This window comes from Salvelinus sp. IW2-2015, linkage group LG16, assembly GCF_002910315.2.
Source record: "Salvelinus sp. IW2-2015 linkage group LG16, ASM291031v2, whole genome shotgun sequence".
NCBI lineage: Eukaryota > Metazoa > Chordata > Actinopteri > Salmoniformes > Salmonidae > Salvelinus > Salvelinus sp. IW2-2015.
Genome location: NC_036856.1, coordinates 3,807,059 through 3,825,804, shown reverse-complemented (window position 1 = coordinate 3,825,804; position 18,746 = coordinate 3,807,059). Strand labels below are relative to the sequence as shown.

General features: G+C 45.0%; 1 protein-coding gene across 1 annotated transcript in view; it reads left to right on the top strand.

The window, feature by feature from the left end:
- The window catches only part of LOC111975548 (receptor-type tyrosine-protein phosphatase S-like), a 268,179-nt gene that overhangs the window by 185,500 nt on the left and 63,933 nt on the right, over nucleotides 1-18,746 (top strand). Inside the window, 4 exon segments of the mRNA XM_070447461.1 lie at nucleotides 5,924-6,250; nucleotides 7,233-7,426; nucleotides 8,727-8,753; nucleotides 9,982-10,099. Of these exon segments, the coding sequence (XP_070303562.1) occupies nucleotides 5,924-6,250; nucleotides 7,233-7,426; nucleotides 8,727-8,753; nucleotides 9,982-10,099 (666 nt within the window).

Sequence of the window (18,746 nt, the reverse complement as noted above, 5' to 3'; positions counted from 1 at the left end):
CCCTAGCCTAGATCAAATGAGTGTATTAATCATACAGCATCCATGTAATCATAGCCCCACACAATTCCATTATCATTTCAGTAATCTACATGGATGTTTAATTTGAGAATAGATTGGAGCTGTTTTGTCCTCTGTCCGATTCCTAAGGGGTTTACAGTGGAGAACTTTGACTGGGGTTGGCCATCAGAAAGCCATGGTAGTGGGAGGAGACCTCCTTTAACACATTTTCTGTTTTTACCAGTGTAACTTGTTAGCCGTGCCCCTTGTTGGGGGTATAGGGCTTTGGGAGAACCACTTCACATTTATGTTGGGTGTGGTTTGGATAGCTACGCTGACAGTGCTGCTGAATCACTTATAGGGCACCAGTTGCATGCAATACTCCCTCCTATCCCCTGGGGGTGCTGTTGAGATTCTGTAACTGCATCCTTGATCAACGGCTACACCAGGCATGACCCTACCTACAGTCGACTCCATCTCTGTCTCTGTGTCTTCAAGTATGTGTGCGTGTATGTGTGTGGGTATTTCCGCCTGTATATGTATGTATGTCACAGGTGGCTGGTGGCACCTTCATTGTGGAGGACAGGCTCATAGTAATGGCTGGAACAGAATAAATGGAATGGTATCGAACACATCAAACACATGGTTTCCATGTGTTTGATACCATTCCATTCACACCATTCCAGCAATTCCATTCTCTCTCTCTCTTTCTCTCTCTCTCTCTGTCTCTCCTTCCATTGCTGTCTCTGTCACGTTACCCTTGTCTGAAATGGAACAAAATCTCTCCTTGGAATGGCTTGACATCACCTTGCTTACTTTGTTTCCTTCCTCCTGTTTTGTTGAGTCAATTTAATAACTTTTTTTGTTCAATTTTTTTTTTTTTTTTTAAGCATACGGCTCACATTACATCAGGAAGCAGCTTGCCACATTTTTGCTGGCGATTGGGTTCTAATGTGTAGTCAACTGCAGCCACCACACCAGCTACAACATACACCACTTAGTGATAACATTTATTAACCTTATCCGTTTAATTAGAGTAAGTATCTCCTGGGATCTATTTCAGCTCCCTGCTTGTGCTGAGGGTCTCCTTTTTTCAACCCGTTGAGCTCTGTCGTTAGAGTCCAGGGACATCAGTCACTTCTCTTAGTCAATGGCTGCTCGTGTACAGCCAGCCATCCCTTCTGAAGTAGGTGTCAGAAAGAGCCAATGGCTTCACATCAAAGAGGTCAGAAAGGTTACGAACTCAGACAGTCAAAACAAAACTGTGTTTCACACCACAAACACAAAAACATCAAAACAAAACATGATCTTGTGGATGCCTTTGAGGTAAGTGTTTGTTTGGCACAGGTGGTCCAGTCTGCCGTAGCCCATAGCAACGACCCCCCCATTACCCCTTTGACCTGCCACTTAGCCACTCAACCTTCAGTAACTTAGAAGTCTATTTTCATTATACTCGTCCCAAAAGAAGAGACACAAATAGGTTAATAGACTCCATATGTGAAATGGTTCAATATTAATACAACATGTCTGTGGTTTGGCTACTCATACATTTTGGGAACAGAGAGTATATGTCTCTTCCAGACAGCTCAGTGAGTTGATAAAGGTCCTTGTGACATGTTTAGCTCAGGGCAAGTCTCTTCAGTGCAGAGAAGAGTGGAGTTAGTTGAAACTCCCTGCCTCGTGGCAAAAACCTCAGCAAAAGTGAGTGTACTATTAGAGTGTGACGTGTAGCACAAAAACACACACTCCCACTCCCCCCCCCCCCCCCCCCACACACACACACCCTAAAGTGCTGGCTTTCTGGAAAACAAATGTATTCTACTTTGGCAGTAGAAGAGCGGAGGGTTACATCAAGTAAAGTAAAGAGTATACTGTGTCCATCGCAAAAAGCAAAGCCAATCATCACATAGTTCCATGCTTAAAACAAACCAAGGGATTCTGGGAGACTGCTTTGAGACACATGACCGCCCCGCCCTAGACTGCTGGCCCTCATACATATCTCCATCCTCCTCCCCCTTCTAATAATCCAATTACCTTAGCACTGCCAGACACTGTCATTATAAACACACACCTCATTGGAGCAGCATGAGATTGCTCGCTATACATAAGCCACACACACACACACACACACACACATTTGCAGGCTACAGTATAATGAGGAAAAGAGGAAACCTTGTTTACCAGCGGCTTGACTAGGCCTGCTACTCACAGACTCAGATGTGTTTAAACACTAATGACATGTTAGGGAAAGACCATTAGGGACGGGGGACACAAAATAAAATAGTACCCAAGAACATTTAAGCCGAGATTTGAGCTTGCAAATTACCCTTGCGTTACTCGGCAGACTGGACCTCTTTTCCAACCAAGTGAAGTGAAAGACAAAAGGCAATCGTCTCCTTGTTTCCTTTCTGTCTATTCTCTCTGGTACAGTACAAATGTCCTCAGCGTGTGGAGTTTGTCTTCAGTCAGTGTGGCGTGACCAGGGGCCATTGTCATGGGGGCCGCTCTGCCACTAAGGACCAGGGAAAACCCACAACCTTAGCTTCAAGAAGTCACTTATTTGATCTCAGATCTGCAATATCTGTCTCTAAGAAGATCAATTAAATGAAAGTGTATCTGAGTCAAATTATTTTGGGCTAGGAAATTAAGAAATGTATGTGGCACCCTTGAGTTAAATGTTCCTACACTGGTCCTGTGGGCAGCAATGGCCCCCATTCAGACGCAAGGCCCCTTGGGATACGCTGTCCCAGTCAGACGAGGTTGAGATACCTATGAGACAACCGTTCAGACGCGGCCGCGGAGGGTCCACACACCGGGACCGGGAGCTCCCCCTATCTCCCTCAACGTTACCCAGCCGAGAGGAACGGTAATGGGGCCAGGCAGGACCCCGGGGTGGGTGTTACGTGATTTTTGCAGAGGGGAGAGTAAAGGGCCCTAGGATGTCAGATAAGAATCCCATTTCATAGCGTCTGAATTAGTTTCACGCTTTGCCGATGAGCTATAGGGAGACCTCTGGATTGTCAGGCTTTGTTACACATTTAGATTATACCTTGAAGCTGCCAGCACCCAGTGGAGTGTTATCGCTCAAATTAAAATGGCTGATTCTAAATCCCTGTATTTAGCCAAACAAGCAGTTTAGCCCACCACTTACTGTAATTGCTGAAGGTTTTTAGATTTATTGGAATATTTGTACGAAAGCGGCCATTTGGCATGGAGTCGGATTAATTCCGTAATGATGACAAATACCACTCTGACATTCGACATTGACGGTGAAAATAAAACACAACGCACGCGTCTTGTACTGACACTCCTGACTGAATGTGAATTTGATTTGTGACTAGCCGCAGACGAATGACTTGTGGACCAGCTTGTGTTGCGAGCAGGGCTATTGAAGGAGGTACATGTTTGCAGTAATTTATAAAGCCTCTAGCCGCACTAGAAAACAACCCAAAACACATCTCCCTCTAAGCTTCCGTTCACATCATAACAGACTTAGAATATGGTTGCGATATCTCCACAGACATGACTAATGTTACTGTATGTCAAATCATATAGCATTCATACAGGCTTTCTAAATATGCTTCAAAAGACCTACTGAAAGTGAAGCCTTACCAGAGTTCCATCTTTTGTTGCTGTCATAGTTCTAGTGTCCATAATCTCCACCACTGGGCTTTGTGGGAGCCGAGGCTTACCCCGTGGCTGTGCCCCTTGCCTGTCTTAAGTTTATCTGGTGTGAGGGGTCTGCGTGGCGCCATAGCTCAAACCCGGACAGATTCCACAGTTTCTCTCTTCACGTGATTGATCACTGAGCGATCATTTTTGACACTGAGAGTTTGCAAAATGCAATCTATTGTGGGGAAGAATGGAGAGAGAAGAAGCTGAAAGGCTCAGATCCGTTAAAACCGTAAGTAAATAAGCACATTGGACACAGAAAAGGTTCCAAACTGTAGCTGTTCCGGAACAGTCAGTTCTTATGGCTTTTGACTGAGACTGTCCACTGATTGTGAATACCTCCTGTCTTCTCCGGCTGCACTGTTAGCAGGAGTGGCAGTGCGGTTGGTACCGCAGCAGTAACCTTGACGAATGCAGCAGCACAAGGTGCCGGTGATGCCTGTGTTCTTTTCTTATTGTTTAAGAGTTAGCGGCAGGCTACTCCCCGTCGGTAAAAGTGGGGAAGCTATGAAATGGGATTCTCTGAGCAAACGGTTAAGATAAAAAAARAAAATAGAGCTGTGTCCTTTTCCCAAGGTCAAATGCAGAAACGCAGAATCCAGTGGGTGTAGATTTTCCCCAACTGCTCCCATCCCTCAGTCTTGTGGACCCTCCCTCCGGCCCAAGTTATACAAGAGTATAATGCAGTCCTGGCTACAGCACAGAGCCAACTCTCTCACTCTTAGCGACCCAAAACAGCCCAAGACGACCTATCTCAACAGGCCAATTTGACCAACTACAAAGCACAGTTTTCTGAGTTTGAATTTGATAAGACGTGTCTCTATTTGGACACACTATGTGGATGGAGAGGGTTGTAGCTCACTGGCTCAGGGTGAGCGCAATCTGTAGTCAGGTGCTGGTGGTAAGAAGGTCTTCAAAAGTTAGTATTTGAAGGAAGCCAGGTACGTATAATGCAGACTGTACTTGTGTTTTGAAGTTTTAATGTTCTTATTTTCCGTTTTCTGCCCAATAGCCTGTTTTTTCATGTTTGTTATGATTTGACATTTTGGACCCTAACGTTTTTCTTTCTTTTGTGTCACCTCGGTTACAGATCAAATTCATTTTCCAGTAGCTTGTATCAATTTGTGTTTCGCTTTTGCATGTTTGGAATGACAACATACTGTATTTTGTTTTTCCTGTGGATTTCATTTCCATTTTTGTCCCAGATTTGCACAATGTGGAATGCCTTTTTCTATGAATTCATGTTTTTCATTTAGCTTAGTCCACCACTATTACAGATGAATTAGATAGTAAAAATGAACCGGGCTTGTCACAAATGATGTGAAGAATATTATATTATAGTCACACGGAGGAGTGTTGGTAGAAAAAGGGGGATCTTGACTTGAATAGAAAGGGTCTCATCTATGTTCTCTTATCCGTCTAATGCCTGGTGCGGGTTGAGAAGTGAAACATTTTATCACTCCTTGCACACTCACTTGGTGAGCACGACTTCTAAGAGCTCTGTGCAGATTAGAACGTATAGGCTTTCATTTTGATTTAGAAGTTCACAGATGTGTAGTTTTCAATATGTTTTGGAAGAGCGCTTCACACAAAAAAAAACAGCGACTGTGTTGAATAGCTTTTATATAATAGTAATAATAATAATATTAATAAAAAGACCCACTCTGCTACTTCTCCTCCTTCCTCTAACACCCATACTGGAAGCACAACATCTTTCAGTTTAAGGAGGAGTGTAAGGCTGCCAAAAAGAGAGGGGCTCTGGTTTTTATCCTTTAATCGATAGTGTGAGTGTGTAGCGCGCAGTGCAGGCCTGGACAGGCTAACATCAGATAGCGCCCGTGGTATCACACATGGGCTGATAACTGACAGACCCTGACAGACCCCTTGGTGTTACAGACCACTGTGCACATGTCTGGAAATATAATTCTGTGAGTCCGTGACATAGTCCCAGCTATCAAAAGAACTGGCCCTGTATCTCACGAGAGGCGTCCATTTTGCTTCATTATTACGCACGCTGTGTCGTCCAGTCCTTACACCTTTTACGTTTACATTTGCCTGACGAGTCAGTGTTTCTGTTTTGTGTTAACATTCTTGCCAGTTCAAGTCTCCTTTTGAGTTGGGTTTTTCCTTTTATCATTTTCTTTATCTCTCCCATCTTTTTGTTTTTTGTTTTTCACCCCTTTCCCCCTTCCTCCCCTCCTCCTCCTCCTCCGCCTCCTCCTCCCCCTTCCTCCCTATCCTCCCACCTGACCAGAGCCCTCAGCCCCCCCTCAAGACGTTAAGTGCAGCAGCTCCAGCTCCACCTCCCTGCTGGTAAGTTGGCGCCCCCCGCCTGTGGAGAGCCAGAATGGCGCCCTGGCGGGGTACCTAGTGCGCTACCAGGTGGTGGGAGCCTCCGTAGAGGGTGGAGGCGGCGGTGCCGGAGAACCCATGGAGGAGCCGGCCGTGCCGCCCAGGGACGGGCAGGTGCTGCTGCAGAAGCTGGAGAAGTGGACCCAGTACCGTGTCACCTTGGCCGCCTTCACCGAAATCGGGCCGGGCCCAGAGAGCGAACCCCTGCTCTGCCGCACCGACGAGGATGGTAATTGAGCTTATTTCACCCGCAATCTGTACACTTGTTGTGAGGCAAATACAATACCTGGGCTGTCGACATAGCTACACAACGATCTGCTTCTCAGACAATGGGCAATACCTCGACTACCGTATGAATACAGGGATGTAGCAGTAGCTACCCATAAAAGTACCTCACCTAAGCGTCACTTATGACACCCATACCCCTAAACATAGAATACATTCACACTGTCAATAGCATAGCTCAGTGGTTCAAATCAAGGAGCCCCAGACGTCTTAATAACAACCAGACCACCCCCAGCGACATCGCAATATCCTTTGGAAATCTAAAAGTTGTTGTTAAACCATTTCCCCTCCCCTCCTACATTAGATTTATGATATAGCCACTCCATCTCATCTCATTCTTCCTCTATGGTGTCGAACAGCCTAGTGTTTAGCCTCTAACAGTTATGAGCATGCCACACCTCAGGACCTCGTATGGCTGGCCATGTCACAGCACAGCCAATTCCACTGATGGGAGGCTGACAGTAACTCAGCCATGTGATGGCTCGCCATCCCTCACAATACACCGGTGCAAATGGGCCACACTTTTATTAACCGTGCGTAGGAGCCAATTTGTCTCTGGAGGCCAGTGCGGTGCACAGTGAAAGGCGGGATGCCAAGGCCTCACATAACGGCTTTCCATTATGTCTGAGAGATAGGGGTTTAACCGGAGACCGGCGACACAGAGTAGACACGTATTGGGAGGTCAGGTTGTGTGGGAGAGTAGTACAGTTTTGTGTGCTTGAAAGTTTTGTCCCTATAGTGTGTTGTTGGGGTGAGGAGGAGGTCACAGTTGATGTCTGCCAGTTTATCTGTCTGTCAGGGGAATAGCTCTTGTAGTTTTTTGTGTAAGTGTGCTTACGCCAGATCGATAACCTGTTCATACTGAATGAGTGTACTATGCTGTCGCAGTGTTTTAACATTGGCCCTATCTTCTTTTCTACCCACAGTTCCAGGGGCTCCTCCTCGGCGGGTCGAGGTGGAGGTGCTCAACTCCACGGCGCTCAAGGTCATGTGGCGCTCCCTGTTGCCGGGGCGACAGCACGGCCAGATCCGTGGTTACCAGGTGCACTATGTGCGCGTGGAGAACGGAGAATCGCGTGGCCTGCCTCTCATCAAGGATGTCATGCTAGCCGACGCCCAGGTATGATCCAAACCCTTTTGGTCTACTAATTAACCAATTCATTGTATCAAGCTATTGGAATGACACACTCTTATGGAGTGACATGAGAGCCTATGTAAAGATTAGTTCAATTCTGTTTGATAGTGTAATATGAACGAAAAATTGTCACGGATACAACAAACTGAAGAGGAACCTGAAGGCCTTCATTCTGTGGTCTTGTTTGAAGTTTTGTGGAAGTGTAAATGCTACACATTACTTTTACAATGTGTGCTACGATATGTACAATACGTGTGCTCTCTCCTTTTAGTTTATAATTTCATGTTTCTGCAATATTCCTCTCCTCTGCCCTCAACAAATCACACCTTCCTTCTTTCACTTCCCCTCCTTTTATTAGGGCTGTATAGACCCCCCCTTTAAGAGAACCTCAGTGGTCCACTTCTTGAAAAGTGTGATTGCACGGCTCGTATCGAGCACAGCAACTCGGCACAAAATGGCTGATTATAGTATTCTGAGGCTGGAAAACCAAAATGGGCATGAAAGCATTTTAGAGAAAAATTGTCCTCCCTGAAAGCTAGAATTATAATGGAAGCCGGCACAATGGTTGTTTTTTACAAAGCCTCTGTCAACAAAACAGTGTAGGAAATACACAAAGTATTTTCGGTGTGCTGTGTCATCATACAGTAAATTACAGCTTTGCACCACTAGGACAAACAAAGCGAAAGTACACAAACAGACTGAATATTTATCCCCAGAAGTCTATTAACATATCTATTCCACAATGTTTTCAAGCAACATTCATAACGTGTGGTCTCTTCTTTCACAGGTCTTTCTTGTAAAATAGACTCTATCTTAATGAGCATAACCTGTATAAATAAATGTTTAATAAAAAATAACCTTATTATGACAGGCTGTTGACAAATTGTTAATGGTTCAGCCAAAGTTTGGATGTTTTAGTAATCTTTTATACGTTTTATTTGAGTCATCCAACTTGGCGGTAATGCACTGTTATTATAGTAGATATACTAACCTCATGAAAAAAAAACACTGTAAACAGCCCCCATAGACTTCAGTTCACACCTCTTCCCTAGTCTCAGCTGCTCTCCCTAAAACAGACTAGCTTCCCTCTCTCCCTCTCTCTGGTCTGACCTGTTCTGACATGTCTGTGCTCTCACCCTCGTCTCTACCTCCTCAGAACACGCTCCCCTCTCACATTCCCCCTTTCTCTTGAGTTCCTCTCACATTCCTCTTTCTTCCCTCTTTCTCTCTCTTTTAAAAATCGCTCTCTTTCCTGCACTCTCCTCTATATGGGGGGGGGGGGTAGTGGGAAACGGACGATACAGCCGAATACGTGAGTATATATGGAGTCGCCAGAGTGCTGCGGTGTAGTTGAGGGGTTAAAAAGCACTGGTTATTGCATCACCCCAGCTATGTTCACATGTATAAGAACGACCGGATTTACATCATCCTATTCAATAGAGCTTTGATATGATGGCGCTTTATCAGTCACGCCCTAACACTATATATTATAAACAGGCTCTCTCTCAAGTTAGCATAGCCTATCCGGTGCTACCTATCTCCAGTATTGATGTCCTAGAGAGAGTAAAGGCAGAATTCATCATGCTAATTAGCTGTGCGGATGATGAGACRGTGGCTGATGCAATATCTGGGTGCTGCTTCTCCCTGTGCCTGGACTGCTTAACGCTACTACGTGCTACTGTGTGTTGTCGTGGTGTGTGTCGTGTCGTGATGGTGTGTTTTGTGTTGCGATTCTTCTGTTTTTATTTTATTTTGCTGGTGCCATGCCTATGATTGAGTGTGAAATCACGTTTTTTTCATCCGTTAATCAACGGTCACATTGTTTAGACAGTTATTTTGAAGTAAATCTTAACATGAATGATAGAGTGTATCATCAGAGTCTTGAAATCTAAAATGGCTGCCTCATCATCATACCTCCTCAAACTCACCCGATTGACCCTTGTGTTTATCAACAATTCCTTTCTGACATAATTTGAGTCTTAACGTTTGGCCCCATTCCCCAGTTTCATAAACACTTGCATGATATACATGATATTGACGCCGCCATCTTTGGTGTGAAAACAGTACATAATGTCCTCTCTTTACCGCCACTGACCTCTCCATCTCCCAGCTGACCAGTCTAAAAACATCCTGCATTCATTTAGCTAGCCAGGCACCTCTACTGAAAGATTCATCAGCATTGATCGAAGATTCTTCTCTCTCAAGAGCACCAGAGAAAATAATGGCTGAAGGAAAACTGCATGCACCGGCCATGAGCGTAACTTGGCTAATGCCTCAGATAATGTATATCCTTTTGCCTCCTCCTTATCATATGGATCTTGTAGCTTTGGAGAGTTTTAGGATGTTTAGGAGCGGTAGGATTAGCAGGATTCAACCTGCAAACAAAATGGAGGACAGAAAGCATTCTATCCACCTTAGAGGTCAAAATCACAGAACATGATAAAATAGTAAGAGAAGGTGGTTGGCTGCGGAGTTGGTGATGGTCATATGTTTTCACCAGTGTTTTGATATATTGTTTGTCTACTTCCTGTTTCCTACAGGAAATGGTCATCGGAGGGCTCCAGCCGGACACCACCTACTCCATCACAGTAGCTGCGTACACCACCAAGGGAGATGGMGCACGCAGCAAACCCAAACTGGTGGTTACCAAAGGAGCAGGTCAGTATTTCATACAGTTTATAATAGCAGCCTATATAGTCCCACAATTGTGCCGTCTGGTTTGCTTAATATAAGGAATGTGAAATCATTTACACTTTTACTTTACCTTTTGATACTTAAGTATATTTTTGCAATTATATTTACTTTTGATACTTAAGTATATTTAAAACCAAATCATTTTTTACTTTTACTCAAGTAGTATTTTACCGGGTGACTTTCATTTTCTATTAAGGTATCTTTACTTTTACTCAAGTATGACAATTGGGTATTTTTTCCTGCTCATGACATACACTGCTCAAAAAAATAAAGGGAACGCTAAAATAACACATCCTAGATCTGAATGAATGAAATATTCTTAATATAATACTTTTTTTTCTTTACATAGTTGAATGTGCTGACAACAAAATCACACAAAAAATTATCAATGGAAACAAATTTATGGAGGTCTGGATTTGGAGTCACACTCAAAAATTAAAGTGGAAAACCACACTACAGGCTGATTCCAACTTTGATGTAATGTCCTTAAAACAAGTCAAAATGAGGCTCAGTAGTGTGTGTGGCCTCCACGTGCCTGTATGACCTCCCTACAACGCCTGGGCATGCTCCTGATTGAGGTGGCGAATGGTCTCCTGAGGGATTCCTCCCAGAACCTGGACTAAAGCATCCGCCAACTCCTGGACAGTCTGTGGTGCAACGTGGCGTTGGTGGATGGAGCGAGACATGATGTCCCAGATGTGCTCAATTGGATTCAGATCTGGGGAAGGGCGGGCCAGTCCATAGCATCAATGCCTTCCTCTTGCAGGAACTGCTGACACACTCCAGCCACATGAGGTCTAGCATTGTCTTGCATTAGGAGGAACCCAGGGCCAACCGCACCAGCATATGGTCTCACAAGGGTCTGAGGATCTCATCTCGGTACCTAATGGCAGTCAGGCTACCTCTGGCGAGCACATGGAGGGCTGTGCGGCCCCCCAAAGAAATGCCACCCCACACCATGACTGACCCACCGCCAAACCGGTCATGCTGGAGGATGTTGCAGGCAGCAGAACGTTCTCCACGGCGTCTCCAGACTCTGTCACTGTGCTCTTTCATCTGTGAAGAGCACAGGGCGCCAGTGGCGAATTTGCCAATCTTGGTGTTCTCTGGCAAATGCCAAACGTCCTGCACGGTGTTGGGCTGTAAGCACAACCCCCATTGTGGATGTCGGGCCCTCATACACCCTCATGGAGTCTGTTTCGACCGTTTGAGGCAGACACATGCACATTTGTGGCCTGCTGGAGGTCATTTTGCAGGGCTCTGGCAGTGCTCCTCCTGATCCTCCTTGCACAAAGGCGGAGGTAGCGGTCCTGCTGATGGGTTGTTGCCCTCCTACGCCCTCCTCCACGTCTCCTGATGTACTGGCCTGTCTCCTGGTAGAGCCTCCATGCTCTGGACACTACGCTGACAGACACAGCAAACCTTCTGCCACAGCTCGCATTGATGTGCCATCCTGGATGAGCTGCACTACCTGAGCCACTTGGTGTGGGTTGTAGACTCCGTCTCATGCTACACTAGAGTGAAAGCACCGCCAGCATTCAAAAGTGACCAAAACATCAGCCCGGAGCATAGGAACTGAGAAGTGGTCTGTGGTCACCACCTGCAGAACCACTCCTTTATTGGGGGTGTCTTGCTAATTGCCTATAATTTCCACCTGTTGTCTATTCCATTTGCACAACAGCATGTGAAATTTATTGTCAATCAGTGTTGCTTCCTAAGTGGACAGTTTGATTTCACAGAAGTGTGATTGACTTGGAGTTACATTGTGTTGTTTAAGTGTTCCCTTTATTTTTTTGAGCAGTGTATATTACAATGCATTAGTACTGCATCATAATTCATTACACCTGTAGGCTTTAAGCTACCTTCCCTATATTGTAAAGAAAATTACCATTCAAATATTTCTCGATGAAACGGTTGTGGGTTTATTGAAAAAAAATAGACATTTTGAAAGACAGAGACAATCCTATTTGATTTGAACCAGGGTACTTAAGCCTCTTTAGAACCCAGAAGGCTTAGCTTCTGTGAACACGGCCTAAACCTGCAAGACTGGAGAGCCGTGAAAGCCCTCTTTGAGCAAATATGGGGCCGTCAGGGCTAAGATATGAGGCTCCTTTGTGTATGCATCCACGCCAGTCCGCTTCACGGCCTTCAGACACTCAATATACACACACTCGAAAGCAGACAGACACCCACACACACTCTCACACCAACACACATATACGCCTCATATGACAGGTCCTGATCTTGACAGGTGTGCCTATCGCAGGTGTCAGGTAGTGTGACGGGCGGCAAAGGGCCTTGGTACTGTCACTCCTCTCCTCCCTCCCTTGTCGTTCCGCGCTGACTGATCACTCACTCACTCCGTCCATCCATCCCTCAAAGCCATCCCGCTTTCCCTTTTTATTACTGAAGAGCGGAAAAGGGGCTTACGCGGCCCCAAATAAATAAATGAGCGCGAGGAAGAACAAAAAGAAAAGAAGAGAAGCCTCGGCCCCTTAGGAAGTAAAAGAGGCTTCCTATTCCTCTTTCATGTGACAGTGGAGCTACCAGCTCGGCCATGGGGCTTAGTCAAATCGTGGTCCAGACGGTTTTCATGGTTTTCTCAGGCCCATTTCAGGGAGACATTGTGCTGTCAGACAAGTTAAGCCCCTGCCTTGTACTTTGATAAAGCGAAGGCACAGATGGGAGGGAGGGCCCTTGCAAATGTTTACACCAGGGTTTCCCAAACTCGGTCCTCGGGACACCAAGGGGTGCACGTTTTGGTTTTTGCCCGAGCACTACACAGCTGATTCAAATAATCAATGAATCATCAAGCTCTGATCATTTGAAACAGCTGTGTGGTGTTAGGGCAAACACCAAAGTGTGCACCCGTTGGGGCCCCGGGGACAGAGTTTGGGAAACACTGGTTTACAAACATACACACACACTGGTGCATGTTAAGTGTGTAATGCAAATGCATGTGAAAAGAGTGAGTGCACACACACAGGAAGAGAGACTGGTTTTAATCTTTCAGAAGAGCAACTACAGTCGTGGCCAAAAGTTTGGAGAACGACACAAATATAAATTTTCACAAAGTCTGCTGCCTCAGTTTGTATGATGGCAATTTGCATATACTCCTGAATGTTATGAAGAGTGATCAGATGAATTGCAAAGTCCCTCTTTGCCATGCAAATGAACTGAATCCCCCCCAAAAACATTTCCACTGCATTTCAGCCCTGACACAAAAGGACCAGCTGATATCATGTCAGTGATTCTCTCGTTAACACAGGTGTGAGTGTTGACGAGGACAAGGCTGGAGGCCGGGTTGATGCTGATTGAGTTCGAATAACAGACTGGAAGCTTCAAAAGGAGGGTGGTGCTTGGAATCATTGTTCTTCCTTTGTCAATCATGGTTACCTGCAAGGAAACACATGTCGTCTTCATTGCTTTGCACAAAAAGGGCTTCACAGGCAAGGATATTGCTGCCAGTAAGATTGCACCTAAATCAACCATTTATCGGATCACCAAGAACTTCAAGGAGAGCGGTTCAATTGTTGTGAAGAAGGCTTCAGGGCACCCAAGAAAGTCCAGCAAGCACCAGGACTGTCTCCTAAAGTTGATTCAGCTGCAGGATTGGGGCACCACCAGTACAGAGCTTGCTCAGGAATGGCAGCAGGCAGGTGTGAGTGCATCTGCACGCACAGTGAGGCGAAGACATTTGGAGGATGGCCTGGTGTCAAGAAGGGCAGCAAAGAAGCCACTTCTCTCCAGGAAAAACATCAGGGACAGACTGATATTCTGCAAAAGGTACAGGGATTGGACTGCTGAGGACTGGGGTAAAGTCATTTTCTCTGATGAATCCCCTTTCCGATTGTTTGGGGCATCCGGAAAAAAGCTTGTCTGGAGAAGACAAGGTGAGCGCTAGCATCAGTCCTGTGTCATGCCAACAGTAAAGCATCCTGAGACCATTCATGTGTGGGGTTGCTTCTCAGCCAAGGGAGTGGGCTCACTCACAATTTTGCCTAGGAACACAGCCATGAATAAAGAATGGTACCAACACATCCTCCGAGAGCAACTTCTCCCAACCATCCAGGAACAGTTTGGTGACGACAATGCCTTTTCTCTTCCAGCATGATGGAGCACCTTGCCATAAGGCAAAAGTGAAAACTCAGTGGCTCGGGGAACAAAACATTGATATTTTGGGTCCATGGCCAGGAAACTCCCCAGACCTTAATCCCATTGAGAACTTGTGGTCAATCCTCAAGAGGTGGGTGGACAAATAAAAACCCACAAATTCTGACAAACTCCAAGCACTGATTATGCAAAAATGGGCTGCCATCAGTCAGGATGTGTCCCAGAAGTTAATTGACAGTTAATCGACTGTAGACTCTTATGACAGCAAAATAAAGAAATGGTAAGTTGATGAACGTAGGACTATGTCAAACTCTTAATTCTTGGTTCAATAGATAATGCCTCCATCAATACAAGCATTGTGAAAATCAAGGATAGAATAATTTCATTCAACTCAAAGAGGTTGGTTGATCAAGTCAAGATCAACGACTTCATGTAACAGCCAGCTACTTGTGTGTAGGTGTTGGAGTCGAGGTTTGAAGCAGTCTTCGTGCATTAGTTTAGCCCGACGACTCACACTAAATTATTCCGCTGCTCTGTCTTTCAGCAACATGCCATCATTGAAGTCAACTGTGTTGAGGAGGGGCACGAGGGGCATTGTACAAAACAAAGTAACCAATCAGAGTATCAAAGCCAATGACGACTTTTCAAACCACCGCTTTACCCACGTGTGTTCTGGCTCTGGCCCCACCCATCAGTTTCTGGACTAATCAGACGGCCCGAATGCGTTCGCCTTTTTTGAAGGGTCGGGGAGGTACTCAGACGCAGACTCATTGCGGAGGAGAAACTAACGTCTGTGGGCGTGGCAGAGCAAGGTGTCTTGGTAGCCAGGCAAACATTACTTTGCTTCCTTTGTGTTCATTTACCGAGTAATAACAGCTGGATTTATAGAACTTGGTGGTGTGTGACGTCACCTTGTCTATTCAAATCGCCGTCGGGCTCGAAGGCCTTCATGGTTGATGGAAGTTGAATTACTTTGAAAGAAAGGGCCAGACATGTACATCAAATTGAAATTAATGGTTTTGTGCGATACGCAAAAAAAGCCAGCAATTACATACAACAGAGCTTAGAATACTCCAGTCCCTGGCTATTCAGAACAAAGGACAGTTCGAAATGTATGGGTGGGGGGGCTGGTCCAACTCAAGGTCTCATGAAAAAAAATGCTCCCCCACCCCCAACATCAAATATATTTTYGCATGACCCCTTGTACTGTAAAAGAAAAAAATGCACACCCTCCTCCCTMATAGAATAAACTTAAAACAATGTTTACGACAACAAGTAACAATAACTGTAGCGACCCTGTGTTTCTAAACGTGGATATCAACTTTTCCACTTCAGCATGCTTTTGCTGCACGTTTGATGACACACAGTGCTACGGGCCAGAAGGTTGAGGGTTCGCCGACTACCGCGTACAAGCTCGTTCTCCTTGCCTGTTTCATTAGGCCTACACTACGATCAGAGCCGGCTGCAGACAATGATCAGCTTAGGGTGATTTAAATGCCATATTTATAATTATTTAAAATATATGCAACACATTTTCTTCCAACAGGTTTCTGTGCCAATGCACCACAACCAATATACAAAGCATACCGACTTTGGGCGGTTCAATATCACGGTTTGCGTTTTCAACAATAAATAGACTATGTCAATCTCGACCAACAGAAAACACAATCCCTCCCGACCTTGTAGGTCGAGCCAGTATCGAAGGCTTCGCTTGACGACCTCTGAATGTCATTCAACTTTTTGGTGTTTGGTAACAGATGTCTCATTCCATTCATCAAATGGCCACTGCATAGTTTGGTTTGATTGATTGATTTTATTTGCCAGTAACAAACAAAAAAATACATACATATATATATACACACAGTACAAAGATTTTTTTAAGTGACCGGCACAATAAAGTCGGGGACTTATTTCCATTGTGGTCCCAATTTTTTACAAACAGGTAAATACATATGCAATGACGTAGATACACGTTACAGAGATACAGACCAAAGAAATGTTATCCTGCACACATTAGCCAGCGTTTGACATTATTTTTACGGCTTTGAGTTGCTGTGGTAGTTTGTTCCAGTCAACAGCACCGATGTATAAAAAATGTGTTCGTACCAGATAGACTCTTATATTTAAAACAGCGAATTTTAGAGTCTCTGGCTCTGATTTGATGCTGGTGGACATCTCTAACAAATGAAAAATAGTTGGAGAGGTACTGTACCTGGGGGCTGAGTCCATGATGATTATCTGGACCATACCAAGTTGAATTAATACTACTCTAAATAGTACTTTTCTACAGATAGCCAAACTAGCTGCTTAAAATGCTCAACCTCCAGATGAGTATGAGGAGGGAGTTTAAGTACAATTCTTACAAGCTTGTTTTGGCTGGTAGCTTATTCTTTAGATGTTTGGGGCTGCTGGTGAACCATGATGTTCTTGCCAGAGTCTTTTGGGTGTCTACAGTGTAGCGCAAGCAAGCAGATGAGGACATTTGGCTAGGTTTAAACAACTTATATAGTAAAACCTGCAAAAGAGTGAATGTAAACCAGGGGGGGGGAATGCACTACCCTCCCCTGTACCCAACAAAAAAAACACTCCTCAAAGCAAAACATAAAGTTAGACAACCCTCCCCTATTTTGGACCCCCCACACACACATTTTGAACTGTCCCTAACTATTCATAACAGTAGAATAAAGAATACTCAAATATATCCATACTGTACTACACTTTAAAATAATATACTGTATACAGAAGGACATTACTCTGTTCCATTAAGTCCATTAACATTCCAGGCCACCAAAGGTCATTTCTCCTCCCACTCTAATAGTCAGAATTTCTCATTAGTCTTCATCCCTCCATCTTCCCCCTCCTCCTCTTCATCCTCCCATCTCCATTCTCCCGTGAAGTGAGCAGATTGCATGTTGGCGCTATAACGCTGAGCCGAGCGGGGAGTTTATTTTAATCCCGGGATGCCTGGACAGGCCCCGGAATACACTGGGAAGAAACCGTCTGGATGCCACTAGCCCTCACAGACCGCCTGGCTATTCCTTCTCCTAATTGGCGACTTAGCACAACGTGTGGTGAAGGCACCAAACCGAAGCTTGTAGCACTGCATATTTATGGCTTCCCTTCAACTATCTTGATTTCTTCTGTCTTTTCTGTCTTGAAATAGATGTTAAATGAATGTAACGATTCTTGTCAACTGTTCTCTGGTGAGCCACTGACCCGCCCACTTAGTGGTGCATTCTGGTAGCCTGATGGGTTCTTAAATGAACGTTGGTGAAATGTCAGCATTGTTTGAGCGGAGACTCTTTACGTTTTTTGGGGGTCAGTGTCAAACATAGTGGRAAAAAAAGAAGAGAGGAAAATGAAGATGGGAGGGTATTACAGAAGACCTTTGCTGTCAAAATAGCTGAATCTCCAAACGTGGCCACGGCGATTTTTCATCACCCCAGCTAAATTAGGTATATGTAGGGAAGCATTTTCAATTATGTTTGCCCTCCAACGCTGGTCAGCTCGTGCCACCTTCGACGCCTGATATCAATTGGATGCAAAAATGCAGCGGAGCACTTTTGGAGTGCCTTAGCCAGTGTACAGTAGAGTGAGGAGGGCCCGCCACCCCTGATATATCTCTCTGGAAGTTGTCGCTGCAGGTTAACCACTAACATGCTGACCACACGCCGCGAGCGTTGCAAAATAACTGTACACATACATGTTATTCAATCATTGCACCCACACTGCTCGCGCACGTCAACGAGTGTCCGCGTAGCCCGGCGCTAAAATAGAACTTGGTTCTATTTGTGACGCTTGAGGCGCTGCAAGTCCTGCCTCTCCCATCTCCTCATTGGTTTTTAGGAGCATATACCCACGTGGGTGATTGAAAGATGAATTGAGGTCCACACTCCAGTCCAGTTGGTAGTGGTAATGCACCTTAAAGTTGGTTGGCAACCTCCATATAAAGTCCAAAGAAGAAGAAGAAGCCTGAAGGAGGTTCAAACTTTTCCCCTTTTATCTATAGATTAATTGTCGGAGTAGAGGACCTTGTACATTTCAGGTAAAATAACAATCCAATGTTTATATCCCAGGACAAATTAACTAGCAACAGCAAACTAGCTAGCTAAATTAGCATAAAGGTTTAATGCTTTTCGATCTGTCACCAAATTAATATAGCTGGTTCAGAGTTYGTTTTGATATTTCAACCTGCGTGTCCTGATCGTGTCTGGTGTGGGTGGACAAAATCAACATGCCCACTCGCAAGCGGTCTGGTCAGCATGTAAGAATGCTGCAATTTTTTTACTTTCACTTGGCACATGCACGCAAATGCACACACATGCACACACGCTCTTATACACAGACACACGTATTACTTGTCTTTAGGGGGGATTACAGAGCAATAGAGAGAGTGTGCTGTCTTTGTGTGTGCGTGCGCCCATGTATGTTTTACTACTGTGTGTGTGTGTGTGTGTGTGTGTGTGAGAGAGAGAGGAGAGAAAATGAGTAGGAAACC